Here is a 14,868-nt window from a genome sequence, read left to right on the forward strand (position 1 = left end):
CTTCCGGTGCCTCAGGAAGCTTCCCATCATGATGGAAGGCAAATGGGAACTGGCATATCACATGGCAATAGAAGAGAGGAGAGAGAGAGAGAGGAGAGGAAAGTGCCGCACTATTTTAAACAACCAGGTCTCTCATGAATTCAAAGCAAGAGCTCACTCATTACTGAAAGGAGGAGGGAACCAAGCTATTCATGAAGGATCCGCCCCCAACAGCCAAACACCTTCCACCAAGCCCCACCTCCATACTGGGGATTACATTTCAGCATGAGATTTGGAGGGGATAAAACATCCAAACCATATCAACTAGAGACCCAGGGCAGTAAAAAAGAGCAGGAGCCAAAGGCATCGTGGTGGCGATAAGCAGAGCAAAGGTACAGTTCTGGGAAGAGTGACCCGTGCCCCTGCCCTGGTGTGAATGAAGAGGCAGAGGCAGAATGGAAGTGCTGAGTGAGTACAGGCCACATCCACACAGAGCTCTTTGAAAGGGCAAGTCGGTGGTAGAAACGGGAGATGTGTGTAGAAGGAAGAACACTTCTATAGTACAGTATGTATTAAAGACCTGCTATATGCCAGGCATTTAATGTGTCGGTAGTTTCATACTTTGAAAAACAAACTTTTTTGGGGGGTGGGGGGGATGGAGTTTTGCTCTTGTCACCTGGGCTGGAGTACAATGGCGAGATCTCACTGCAACCTCCACCTCCCGGGTTCAAGCAATTCTGCTGCCTCAGCCTCCTAAGTAGCTGGGATTACAGATGGGGAGGCAGTGCTATCAGTACAATCTCTGTGCCATTTTCCTTGGACATCCTTGGATGGGAGGGCTGGCAGAGGGCAGGGTTCAGGGACTGTTCCCAGAAGGAGTTATAGACCTGTTAGAGGAAAAGATGAGCGCTAGTTACAAGTCGAAAGATATCTGTAAGTCAGTCAGGAGAAAGGGCATATGTTTTAATCAGAGCTCTGATTAAAATCCACCGCATTCTGTGAGCAATGGAGATCTCTATTTCTTCCCCAAAACTTTGAAGGCCTCCCCACCTACTGTCATTATCATGAGGTAGGAAAGTTGAGCAATTCTGTGCCCAGCTCCTTCTCCACATCCCTCCTTGTCCTGAGTGCCAGACCCAGAAGGAACACAGGGCAGAGTGCAAAGAACTTGAATTTTGAAAGGCAAACAACCTGGACTGGTGACGTGTTCATGTCTCTGAGCTTTCCTTTTTCCACCTATAATATCGGGCTGTGTTCAGGCTTCAGAAGTTCGAGGCTGGTCTCAAACTCCTGACCTCAAGTTATCTGCCCGCCTCGGCCTTCCAAAGTTGGGATTACAGGTGTGAGCCAGTGCACCTGCTGGCCTTATTTAAATCAAAGTTCTGTTTTTTCTGGCTTGAGACAAGACCTACAGGGCCATTGGAAGGCAAGTACACCTATAGACCTGTGTGTTCTTAGATAGTTAGATAGGGACTAGTAGATCCCAGCAAAAGGAATTTCTTCCCATTTTTTTTTCCTTAATTCTATGGGGCTTTTAAAATTACACCACCAAAATAAATCCATTGTGTGGAGCAAATGATGATGTACAGCAAGTTCTCAATCAATAAAGAAAAGAAAAGGAATTTGCTCTTATGCCTCCAAGCCCCACCCCCAGCAGGGAGTGTCCTGGTTTCCCTACAGAACTTTTAGATGTAGATCAAAACCTTAGCCAATTTACTTGTCAGGGTCTGTTAAATGTGGTGTTTTATGAAGCAAAAAAATCCAATCTGATCCATAATAACCTTTTTCAGAACTCTTTGATCAAGAGTTTTAAACATTCACAAGTCTTCCTAAATAGGAGTTAGGATGCTGTGGCAGTCCCCGTGCCCAGCCCATAAGCTTAAAGAGCAGGACTCTTCCTAAACATAGTGAGAATCCCAGATAAAAGCTGGCACCGCACCTGCTCAAGAAGTTTTTGCTTTGTGCCTTTGGATCAGAGGGCACCATGTGGATGCCACCCCTGAGATTCCTGGATGCCACACCCAGGGTGCTCTTCATGGAAGATGCCACATCTGAGGTCTGTCAGCAATAGCAGCTTTTCCAGGATCCAAGATCATCAGGGAAATTAAAAGAGCACCCCTCTCAATTTCTAAAACGAGATTTGTTAGACTATTAAAAATTAGACTATTTCTAAACTACTCATTCCTGACTTATGTATTTACATTAGTTAACTTTGATAATATCATGGGTGTATGCTGTCTTCTTTCACCAGGTGGTAGATATAATTGTGTGTGTGTGTGTGTTGATGATGATAAGGATGGTGATTCAAAGGTGTCTTTATTTATTTAAAAAATTTTTTTTTTTTTTTTTTTGAGATAGAGTCTTGGTCTGTCACCCAGGCTGGAATACAGTGGAGCGATCTTGACTTACGGCAACCTCTGCCTCCCAGGTTCAAGCCATTCTCCTGCCTCAGCCTCCAGAGTAGCTGGGACTACAGGCATACACCACCACGTCTGGCTAATATTTGTATTTTTAGTAGAGATGGGGTTGCACCATATTGGCCAGGCTGGTCTCGAACTCCTGACCTCAAGTGATCTGCCCGCCTCGGCCTCCCAAAGTTGGGATTACAGGTGTGAGCCAGTGCGCCTGCTGGCCTTATTTAAATCAAAGTTCTGTTTTTCTGGCTTGAGACAAGGCCTATAGGGCTGTTGGAAGGCAAGTACACCTATAGACCTGTGTGTTAGATGGCTAGATAGGGACTAGAACGCAGATAACATTCAGTAGATCCCAACAAAAGGAATTTCTTTCCATTTTTTTCCTTAATTCTATGGGGCTTTTAAAATTATACCACCAAAATAAATCCAAAGAGTATATTTTCATGAACAATGACTATATTTTTATTTTAGTAAGAAATTTGTAGCTGATCGCTGGGACTGAGGAGGCATGAAGTGAGTGATTGGGAAAATGGATTGATCGCCATTGTTCATACTTGTCTCTTTTTCTCTCTTTCTCTCTCTTTCTCTCTCAGCTTGCACCTACAAAAACCAGGAGTGCCGTTTGACCATACATTATGAGAATGGATTTTCTGTTACCACTGAACCACAGGAGGGTGCCTTTCCCAAGACCATCATACAGTCTCCTTATGAAAAGCTCAAAATGTCTTCAGATGATGGAATCAGGATGCTGTATTTAGATTTTGGAGGCAAAGATGGAGAGATTGTAAGTGTACTTTTCTTTAGACCATGTGATTTCATATATTGATATTTCATCATGCAACATAATGCTGCCTTACTCTTATTCAGCATTTGACTGCTAATGATGTACTTGCAAGCCCATGTTTTATTTGATCCTTGAAATACAGTGATTAGGTTCAATTATTTCAAAGTTCTTTTCTTCGGTCTCATTTTCCATTAGAAGACTACATAAATATTTGAGTCAAAGGAAAGAATCCTTTACAAAGCTAGATTAAATTCTTATCAAATAGGGTCTCACCAGCTTAAAAAATGTACCCTGCAGTTTTAAAAAGTATCAAGCATCTCTTATAACCTTGGCATTGTGCTAGATGTTAGGGATGCAGTGAACTAAAATACATGGTCCCTACTATCAGGGAAGTCTCCGAGGAGAGAACAGAGAGCAAAGAGACAGGAGGGGCCAGATGAGGAGCAGAGCAAGAGAGCAGCAGGAAAATGAAAAGAAAATGATCAACTCCACTGGAGTGGAGAGAGGGCCAGAGGAGGGCACAGAAGAATGGAGCTGATGTCAAACAATATGCAACAAAATTAGCAAATTTATCCGTGAAAGTAACATATGTCTCATCTCAATGCAAGTAGTCCATGCGTTGAAATTCATCATTTCCTGAGATGGTTTCTGCCTGCCATAATGAAAAAGTATATGACTTCACTTGCACACAAGGGTGAGAATTGCACATTCTTATACTCTCTAGCAAGTGTCATCCTTGGCATTTCAGGAAAACATAGTATCTCATTTAAGCTGTCAAATGTAGAACTTCAAAGAGGACTTTGATTTTGTAATGACTAGTCTCTGTTTAGGTCCTCCCTAGCCACTGGGTTACTCAATGAATTTGTTGGCTTTCAGGAAGAAAAGGGCAGAACACACTTAACAGACCATAGGGACTTTTTATCTCAAAATTGCAGCCCCACTCTTCTAAATGATGCCATACTTCTGGTACCAAGACAGTACCACATTTCTTGCCACGAGTGCCATAGGCAGCCATGATGGAGGCCATTCCCTGTGGCTGACACTTGGTTTGCTGACATTCACTTTCTGAGAGTTATTTCTAGCCAAGCATTTTTCTAACTTTTAAAATGGATCTACAGAATTTTTATCAAATGTTTGTTTGTTTGTATGTTTCAATCAGTAGGTTCAGTGTGAGGCACCCACTTGGAAATAAAGTAGTGACTTGAAAGTCCATTTTACTAAGAATATTTCTAATTCAGTTGCTGCTCTATCAATCACCTATCGTGTGCTTTTTCCTAAAGGTGACTACTCTCTAGCAAAGTGGAAAAGAGTAAGAATCAGTCTCCTGCTTTATCCTTGGCTTAAAAATTCAAGGCTATTTTTGCCCATGAGGAAAATCACTTATGTCTAAATTTCAGCCTTTCTGCCAGTAATTACAGCCTGACTTGGAAGATTTAGGAAGAACTGATTTTTACTGCCAGTACATTTAGTTGACAAGCTCAAATTCAGACACAGCCTCCTTCCCCTCTACCCCCTATGTCTGTTTAAGCAATCCTGGAGGTGGGCCACAGACCGTCCCAGTGTGGAGGGGGAAGGGAGCAGAGATGAGCTGTAGGAAATGCAATAAACTGAGGGTCAAGACCTGGGTTCTCTTTCTGAGTCTGCAACAAACTCACCAACTCTCTTGGGAAAGTCCTTTCATTGCTTTCTATCTCAGTCTCCCATCCATAAAATATACGGATTGAAGTAGCTAATCTTTAATGTCTCTTTCAAAAGTTTCCTTCTGTGTTAGTGACATAGAATGTTGTGGTTAAGCCCTGGCTCTGGCATTAGACAGACTTACATTTGAGTCCACGCTTTTCATTTACTGTAAGATCTATATTTCAGAAAGTTTCATAACTTCCCTGAATCTTAGTTTCCCTATATAAAAAAATGGAGATAATAACAATAGCTTCCTCATCGGGATGCTGTGAGAATTAAGTAAGATAGTGGATAGAAGATATTTAGCACAGTACCTGGCTCATAATGAGTACCACCTTAACTTTGGTAGCTATAATATGCGCAGGTGGTTGTGATTCTCCAACATTGTCATCATCAGAACAAAACTGGGGACAGCAGAAGAGAACTGAGAACAGCTCTCCCAATTTCCCTAAATTAGGTCAGGTGATAAAATTCAACTTTCGAAGGACTCTCCTGCTCAGACTGTATGTCTTGCGTGTGCCAGGTTCTCAAGGAACACATCAAGAGGCATAAGACTCAGATGGTGCCTTCCCAGAGATGTGGCATACATGCTTAAACAGTTCAAGACTGAGGATGATGACCACACAGCTGCTTAGCATGGGTTCTGTGTTTTAGTTTATGAGGAAGTTTCACATATAGTAGCTCCTTTAATACTCAAATGACTGTGAATTAGTAGGACTGAGAAGAATTTTAAGAGACTTATCCAAGATTGTACGTCTGAAAAGCATCAGAACCAGGATTCAAACCTAATCTTCAGATGTGAAATTTAGTACTGCTTCATACTGTATCAAATCCAACATGAATAAATATCACTATTGTGGTACCAAAAATAAATGGCTTAGACAGTCAAGAAGGACAACATCAATATTTATGGTATTGGTATATCTAAATTTCACAGGACCTATTTTGGAAAAAAGATACATGAGATGTAAGGAATAAGTTCAAAGAGTTGTTCCTTTATCTCATTGAGGGGCAATGATTTTATTTTATTTTATTTTATTTTTACTTTTTTTTATTATTATACTTTAAGTTCTAGGGTACATGTGCGTAACGTGCAGGTTTGTTACATACGTATACTTGTGCCATGTTGGTGCGCTGCACCCATCAACTCATCAGCACCCATCAACCAGTCATTTACATCAAGTATAACTCCCAGTGCAATCCCTCCCCCATTCCCCCTCCTCATCATAGGCCCCGGTGTGTGATGTTCCCCTTCCCGAGTCCAAGTGATCTCATTGTTCAGTTCCTACCTATGAGTGAGAACATGCGGTGTTTGGTTTTCTGTTCTTGCGATAGTTTGCTGAGAATGATGGTCTCCAGCTTCATCCATGTCCCTACAAAGGACACAAACTCATCTTTTTTTATGGCTGCATAGTATTCCATGGTGTATATGTGCCACATTTTCTTAATCTAGTCTGTCACTGATGGACATTTGGGTTGATTCCAAGTCTTTGCTATTGTGAATAGTGCTGCAATGAACACATGTGTGCATGTGTCTTTATAGCAGCATGACTTATAATCCTTTGGGTATATACCCAGTAATGGGATGGCTGGGTCATATGGTACTTCTAGTTCTAGATCCTTGAGGAATCACCATACTGTTTTCCATAATGGTTGAACTAGTTTACAATCCCACCAACAGTGTAAAAGTGTTCCTATTTCTCCACATCCTCTCCAGCACCTGTTGTTTCCTGACTTTTTAATGATTGCCATTCTAACTGGTGTGAGATGGTATCTCATTGTGGTTTTGATTTGCATTTCCCTGATGGAGGGGCAATGATTTTAGAGCATAATTGCTCCAGTTAACACTTAAAAGCAGGAAGTGCATATAGATTCATTTGATGTGCAAATCACTCATCTACATCAAGCATTAATTTAAAATCGCTCATGCTCTCTTCTTTTTAAATTTCAGCAACTGGACCTTCATTCCTGCCCCAAGCCAATTGTTTTCATCATTCATTCCTTCCTGTCAGCTAAGATTACAAGACTGGGCTTGGTGGCCTGAAGACAGGGGCGACTTGCCTTTAAGAAAAGAAGGGCTGCAATGCCACCAGAGAACGTGACATCAGACACCATCTGTAGTGAGCAGTGCACTAGATGTAGCGTGCTACAGTCAGCTTTAGCCCTCAAGAGTCATATGTAACTGTCCCAGACTCCTCTATCAGTTTCAGCAACTACAAGGGATACCCTGTGAAAGTACCGTGAGAAATATCAGAGTAAAACTTTCTAGAACAGTACAAGGTTAAAGAGGTGAGGTGACGGGAAACACACAGCATAGCTTTGAAATAATGACAACAAGGACATGACCATTAGAACAGCATGTGCAGATCTTAATCATCCCAGTTCCTAGGTAACTGGTTCACCAGGTACACAAGGCCCAAATAGTTGAGAAATGGACATTTTTACCTACTCCTCCTAGCCCCTATGCCCAGTAACAATGATCCCTTTTTTTATTGTGATTTATTTCCCAATTCTTGCTGAGTTGACTTTCACTTGTAGGAAAAGAAATATATTTCAAATAGAAACCCACCTTCTATTTAAGTATGAAGCAGCTGTTACTTTTTAAACACGAATTATCTTTCAGTAGTGTAGAATGATTCCATTAGCATATACTGAGCAGGAATTAAATAAAGCATCAGATACTGATCTGAGCTGTAAGCTAGTAGAATCTGAGCCAAAGTAGACTGCTTAAATTGATAAGCTTTGCTAAAGAGTTGTATGCACAAAGGATTAATTCTGGGACTACACTCACACCAAGATCTGCTGTCTTGTAGCCAAGAATTACAGCTTTATTTATAGAGAGTGAATTATGGGTATTTTTTCAGAAAAGATTGTCATCTGATACACATATAAAACAACTCACATTGTTGGAGTTAACTAATTATCCCTATTTCATGGTTTTCAGTGGAAACAGTAAGCAACTTACTGACCCTTGTTTTTGCCTGTGCTTGTATGCATGCATTTTCAAGCAAGTAATAGAGCAGCCTCATTTAATTCTGGACAATGCTGGGTTTTACATATAGACTGACTGCTATAATCAAATCTATTGATAGTATCTGCAGTCCTTTCAGAATTCCAGGGAAATAATATAATGACCTGATATTTTTCTACAGGAGTATTTTCAGACATAGCACATTACTGATTTAATGCTTTTGCTTTTATCTTTCAAATCAAATTCGCTAAAAATAACACCTATTGATTTTGAAGTCATTTTTCTCAAACCTTGAAAATGAGCTCTAGGATCTCTATAAACATTTCGAACACTTTTCCTGTAGTTTACACAGACAGACATCTCTTGTTAGACCTGTGTGTTTTAAATAATCATACGTTAACAAATACCCATGCAAAGAGCTTCAAAAAGTGAAACTGTGTTAAAGGAACATGATTTTACTCACTCAGACATATTTGTTTATTGAATTGCAAAGTTTTATTTTAAATCAGCATTTCCCCAAAGAATATATCATATGACGCTAGGTTCCAAGGGGCTTGACCGAGTGGTGTTTTGCTGGGGGGAGGTAGGGGTTTGTTAATACACTTTACTGAGCTGAAAAATGTTAAACAGATTTCACAATTGCCTCCTTGAAGATTTTAAAGTTCATTGTGATTCTTCAAGGGGAAATCTGGTGAGCCATTCCTCACACTTACCTACGGGACTCCTTTCTAATGGAGCATCTTGTGAAGCTAGTGGGTTTTGTTTTTTTTTTTTAATGCTTTAGAAAACACAGCTTTAGGATATTGACTTTTTGTTTGTTTCTATTTTCAAATGCTGAAAAGTCAAGTCCCAGCTTGAATACCATAGAAAAGCTTTGATGCATTTGTAAATTATATTGCACTTTCACTATATATTTTCAAAATCACTGGAATGTTGTTATACAAGAGAATTATAATTGTGTATTGTAAATAACATATTAAAATACATATATTAATGCCAATAGTTAAATTCAACAATATGTAATCTAAGGTGCTCGGTTCTACATGAAGTATGAGTTAACTGCTCATAATTAAGTTGCCAAGATTCTATTATATATTTATAGACAAATTAAAATGATCATAATTACAAATATGATTTCCTTATCACTTAAGTTTTGGACTGATTAATATCTGCGTGGGGGTCAATGGAAACTACATTCTCTACATTTATAAACATTTAATTATTTATATTTTAGGAAAATATATTTGAATAAAATTAATGCATTTTCTGGAGTAAATTAAAATGTTATTAGCAAGAAATAGAAAATTTGACTAAGATAATTGTGTATTGAATCATTTTTCCCCCCAAGTTAAAATGTATCATAATAGAGAGGCTCTAATGAATCAATTTCCAATATTCATTTTTTTCTCATTTTGAATTCAAGTTACAATGACTTTACACTGTAGATTTTAATCTTGCCTGATGTGTGCTGGTGTGTATGACACAAACTCGTAAGTCTGGATCATGCTTGGGTACAGTCAATGAATCAACCAAGTCACTTTGAGGAATTTGTTTTTGTCCAATTTGCTCTGTGCTCAATCCCATGAATTATTAAATTTACAATGTTTGTCCCCAAATGAAAACCAATATAAATGAATGATGTTTTAATCTGTACTTTATGGGAAGCTGCCTATTTTTCAGTAGATGTGGTTGAGTCCCCTGGTGCGGTGACATCCTTTTAGGCCATCTCATAGGAATTTAAAGAAGGCCAATAGGAATATAGATACTGGTTTTTCTTTCTCTTACTTGAACTAAGTAGGAGAAACCAAACCATAAACCTATTACAAACTACCCAGGCGGAGGCATTTACTTAATTCATCAACTAGTGCAATTAAAACCCTGAAAACACATGTTCCTTGTTGACTCTGCTTGGTTGAAGCAGGAAAGAGTGGTTTTGATGGTCAGAAAGTTTTAAAATTAATGGGCAGGGCCTTTCTGACCCCTGTTTTACAAACGCGTTAGATATTCCATCTTGAGGGGATTGCAATAGGAGGCTACAGTGAGGGGGTAATTTTTGGATGTATCTGGACTTTAAAAAAAAATGTGCCTATATTTATAGCACCATGAATATTATGTAAAATTTATATATGAATTAAATAAATATTCACCTCTGATTTCCAGTGCAGAAGTTTATATGATATTCTAAATATACAATACGGTGACCTGGACAGTGGTTTTACAATACTCATAGAAGAGCATGGGAGTATGAAGGCAAGTCTTGCTATTCTCTTCCATCAAGTGCTGAAGGATAAGGGGGATGCCACTAGCAACACGTTTGTGTTTTCACTAATTTTTACTTTTCTGAATTCATTTAAAAATATATAGATTTGGCCGGGCACAGTGGCTCACGCCTGTAATCCCAGCACTTTGGGAGGCCGAGGCGGGCAGATCACCTGAGGTCAGGAGTTTGAGACCAGCCTGGCCAGCATGATGAAACCCTGTCTCTCCTAAAAATGCAAAAATTAGCCAGGCCTGGTGGCATGTGCCTATAATCCCAGCTACTCAGGAGGCTGAGGCAGGAAAATCGCTTGAACCCAGGAAGCGGAGGTTGCAGGGAGCCGAGATCATGCCATTGCACTCCAGCCTGGGTGACAAGAGCAAGACTCCATCTCGGGAAAAAAAAAAAAGTGTTTTTTCTTTTTCCCATTGCAGCAAAGTTTAACAGATCCCTAGAATATTAATATTGTCCCCAAATTATTAAGTTGAATATAGTTTTAGGATGGGTCTTCACTCAGGGCTTAGGGCTCCCATTTTTAACTACGTTTTCATGGGATTTGACACATACACCAAGCTCCAAATACACAACTTCTCTGTTGTACTAAAATTTGGTTTGTGTTTAAGTTGCTTGTAATAAATGTCATGGACTGGGGTTTCAAAGTCTTTTTACTAGTTGAAACTTTAGTAATATTAAGATTAAATTTAGAACCATAGAATCACAATTTTGAAGAGACCTTAGAGGCTATCAACCATATTTTAGCCCAAAGTTTATTATTTATTTCTTTTTTTTTTTGAAGGAATGAAGGGCTTTATTGAAAACGAAAGTACACTCCACAGTGTAGGCCTGAGCATAGGGGGTCAAAGGCTCTGTTAGAGTTTTTGTGAGTTTAAATACCCTCTACTTGAGGTATGTCCTATGTAAATGAAGAGGATGAAGTAAAGTTACAAGGTGTATGCCCTATGGAGAGGCTATTTCCTGTTATAGCTGAAGTGTGAATTAGCCTTATGTTCCCTGCCTCCAGACTCTCTTTTCCTGCCTCATCTCTCCACTTAGAGATGTGATCCTCATAAATCTTTACGGGAGGCAGAGGGACCGATGGTGTTTTTTTCTGTAACTGCTTCGTGCTGACTTGAGGCGTAGTCTCTACCTATCGGGAATCACGGAACTCTCTCTCACGCTGCTCTATCTAGTGGAGGCAGGGTAGTTTCTTGATGGCCAGGGGCGATGTCTTCACCTGGAACTGGCTGGAGCCTTTGTTGCACGATCACCTGAAGCTTGATGGTCTCTCAGGGGTTCCAATGGGTGCACAGTTCCAAAAGTGTGGCGGGACCCTTCTCAGTTGCAAGACCACAAACCTAAAGCTCAAGGTCCCGAAGCTTTTGTTCTAGTGTGGATGGCAAGGACAGTCATCCTTTGATGTTTCCAGAAGATTCAAACTGTAAAAAGTTTTCTTTACCCTATTATTTCAGCAGTACTAACTTAAGGTATATGATTTGCTAGTAATGTAGCAACATTGTATATACATGTAAAAATGAATATAAACCAATTGGAACTTTTAAAATATAAACCAATTAAAACTTTTTAAAGTTTGTGCTACTTAAAGTCATCCCACACATACACCATGGCTCAGGTACTACATCTTTGGAAACACTGACCTTGTATAATATTCCATTAAACTCAGGAATCTCTTCCTGAACATCCCTTGAAATTATTCATCCAGCCTGAAATTGAAAATTTCCAGGTATGGGAAAGAAGTACCTCATCTCCCCAGGTAGGTGATTCCATTGCTGGAAGGGTAGAGATGTTTGAAAGTTCTTACACTGTTGGAGCCAAAACATCTGGCAGAAGTGGGAGATGGTGAAAAATAAGAAAGCCCTATGGGGACAAGAGGCAGGACAGGAAACTGACACACAATCAGACCATCCATTGCCTGTTGGCAGCGTGGTCAGGAAAAGGCATCCCATGGACAAAGCCCCTCCCGCTGACTCTGATCTCAGAGGTGGACACACTCCTGCTCTCATGCTTGGCCTCATGGCTGTGATTCTGCCTTGGCTTGGACCATGGCCTGGGAATGTTGAAAGAAAACGTAAGGTCAGAGGATCACTTGAGGCCAGGAGTTTGAGAGTTTGAGACCAGCCTGGATAAAATAGCGAGACTCCATCTTTAAAACAAAACAAAACAAAATAAAACAAAAAAACAAACAAAACAAATTTCTATCTGCCTAACTTTCAGTCATGACCATGGTTCTACCCTAGAAAATACTGGAAGTCCAATTTCCTGTCCACATGAATATCCTATATAAAAAGACAAGTCAAGGCTGGAAACTACTAAGTAATGTAAAATGATCTGAAAATGGTTTTCAATAGGGCATTTAAAGTTCATTTTCATCTTTAAAGAACTACAGTTACCAAGATTAAAACCTTCTACAATACTTAGTGGTAAGATATCTTGCAATAATTGAGAGAGCAATTTGGCAATATCTACACAAATTTAAAAATACATGTACCTTTTGACTTGTGGGAATTTACTCTAGAGATATAACTCTATGAGTGCACAAAGGCGAATGTCTAAAGATCATCTCTGCAGTGTTGCTTGCAACAAGACCATTGAAAAAGTCAATGTGGCCATCACTAGCTAAATAAATCCTGGCACAGAAGTATGCTTGAACATTCTGCAACTGTTACAAAGAATGGCCCATCTTTAAGTGCTAATACGGACAAAATCTCTAAGTGCGAGCTCTGTGAGGTGCATATCTCCCGTTTTTTGTGTTTTTAAATGGCTCTCCAGAAGAGTCAAAGTACACCCTCCACACACCCCATGGAGGCATTTTGGAAGTCTGTGGTAATGCTATTTGGTTGTCACAATAACTGGAGGAAGGGGGCACATTATTGGCCTTTAATGAACAAGACCCAGAGTTCATAGATATAATGCTGATGACAGCCGTACATCCAATGGAACCATTTTCCACACAATTTTTGAGTGTCCTGGGTTATTTGTGTTGGTGAAAAACCTATTTGATAATCCAAGCCTAGACCCTGACTACCTTTTATGTACGAAAACATTTTGACAGATTCAATATATTCTGACTTTTCTAGATATGCAACTACCATATATATGAAAAAAAGATTGTGTTTCATTTTGCTCAGGTCATTATCAAAAGGTATTAACATTTTATAAAAACAAGTCTGTATGGTACTTGAGTTACAAACAACTGACTTAGCATCACTTCAGTCATGGCTAATTGGTGTGAAAGTCAAACATCTGACTACTTCATTTTGTCTTTTAGTGTAGTCATACTCCAGCATCTCCATATTGAAATGCATACTGTTTTATTATAATTACTTTGCTTTTCCAAAAATTTTATCTTATGGTTAAGAGATAGCAATTTTTAAGAGTCTATGTATGTATAGGTTAGATTACTGTATAGGACACATCCTATGTATATCCTCAGATTTCTTCAGTGCCATCATGGCATCTCCTAAACTTCCAGCTGTTTACCCAACCTTAGGCACCACCATAGCTGGGTCTGCTTGACCCAAGTGTTTAGCCACTTAGAGCCAACCAATTGCTTGCCTGGAAATGTTGCCTCCCCTCCCATCTCTGTTTGGTGGCTGCCAGGCAGCCAGGCAAAGGAGACACATACTTCAGTTTCTGAGTTCTATCATCAATTCCAGACTTAGATGGACAGCACACTGCAGGGCACAGGAGCTGGATTCCAGAGCAGCTGCTGGGTCATAACCTGAGCAAGGCAGAACTATAGGGGATTTAAATCTTTGTGGGGTCAAACAGGAGTCAGTAACAAGGAGGAGCCAGCACAAATAAATAATCCTCTTCTTCCTTTTTTGTTTTTTGTGTTTTGAGACCAGAATCTCACTCTGTCACCCAGGCTGGAGTGCAGTGGTGCAATCTCAGGTCATTGCACCCTTTCACCTCTTAGGTTCAAGCTATTCTCCTGCTCAGCCTCCCAGGTAGCTGGGATTACAGGCAGACACCACCATCCCCACCTAATTTTTGTGTGTGTTTTTTAATAGACACAGGGTTTCACCATGTTGGCCAGGCTGGTCTCAAACTCCTGACCTCAAGTGATCTGCCTCCCTCGGCCTCCCAAAGTAATGACATTACAGGCGTGACCCACTGCACCCGGCCTCTTCTTCCTCTTTTTATGTACTTGTGTGAGGCATGCTTTCTCTGTACACCCTCTATCCTGAGAGACATCTCATGTGACTGAGAAGATGCTGACTTAGTGGTTGACTGTGTCTCTCTGGGCCTCATGAGCACTAATGTCACCTTGCCTTGCTTTCCTGCCTTCCCTGCCTTTCCCCTCCTTTTTTCATCATCTCCGTGTCTCCCAAATAAAGCAGCAGCACAAATCTTTGCCTCAGATTTTGGTTTCTAGGAAACTTGGCCTAAGACCATTATTTATGAATCCCACCTTGTGATAGCGAAGGAGACATTAAAAGTACTGCTTATAGGCCGGGCGCGGTGGCTCAAGCCTGTAATCCCAGCACTTTGGGAGGCCGAGACGGGCGGATCACGAGGTCAGGAGATCGAGACCATCCTGGCTAACACGGTGAAACCCCGCCTCTACTAAAAAATACAAAAAACTAGCCGGGCAAGGTGGTGGGCGCCTGTAGTCCCAGCTACTCGGGAGGCTGAGGCAGGAGAATGGCGTAAACCCGGGGGGCGGAACTTGCAGTGAGCCGAGATCCCGCCACTGCACTCCAGCCTGGGCGACAGAGCCAGACTCCGTCTAAAAAAAAAAAAAGTACTGCTTATAGAAGGG

The 14,868-nt window shown here is 40.5% G+C and overlaps 2 protein-coding genes across 2 annotated transcripts in view; both read left to right on the forward strand.

Moving 5' to 3' along the window:
* SNTB1 (syntrophin beta 1) overlaps nt 1-9,981 on the forward strand; it is a 279,233-nt gene extending 269,252 nt beyond the window's left edge. The window contains exons 6-7 of the mRNA XM_050801632.1: nt 2,987-3,177; nt 6,809-9,981. Of these exons, the coding sequence (XP_050657589.1) occupies nt 2,987-3,177; nt 6,809-6,901 (284 nt within the window). The 3' untranslated portion in view covers nt 6,902-9,981. The remainder of the gene's footprint in view (nt 1-2,986; nt 3,178-6,808) is intronic.
* The window catches only part of MRPL13 (mitochondrial ribosomal protein L13), a 205,760-nt gene that overhangs the window by 54,905 nt on the left and 135,987 nt on the right, over nt 1-14,868 (forward strand). The gene's annotated exons all lie outside the window — the stretch shown is intronic.

Source organism: Macaca thibetana, chromosome 8 (assembly GCF_024542745.1).
Source record: "Macaca thibetana thibetana isolate TM-01 chromosome 8, ASM2454274v1, whole genome shotgun sequence".
Taxonomy (NCBI): Eukaryota; Metazoa; Chordata; class Mammalia; order Primates; family Cercopithecidae; genus Macaca; species Macaca thibetana.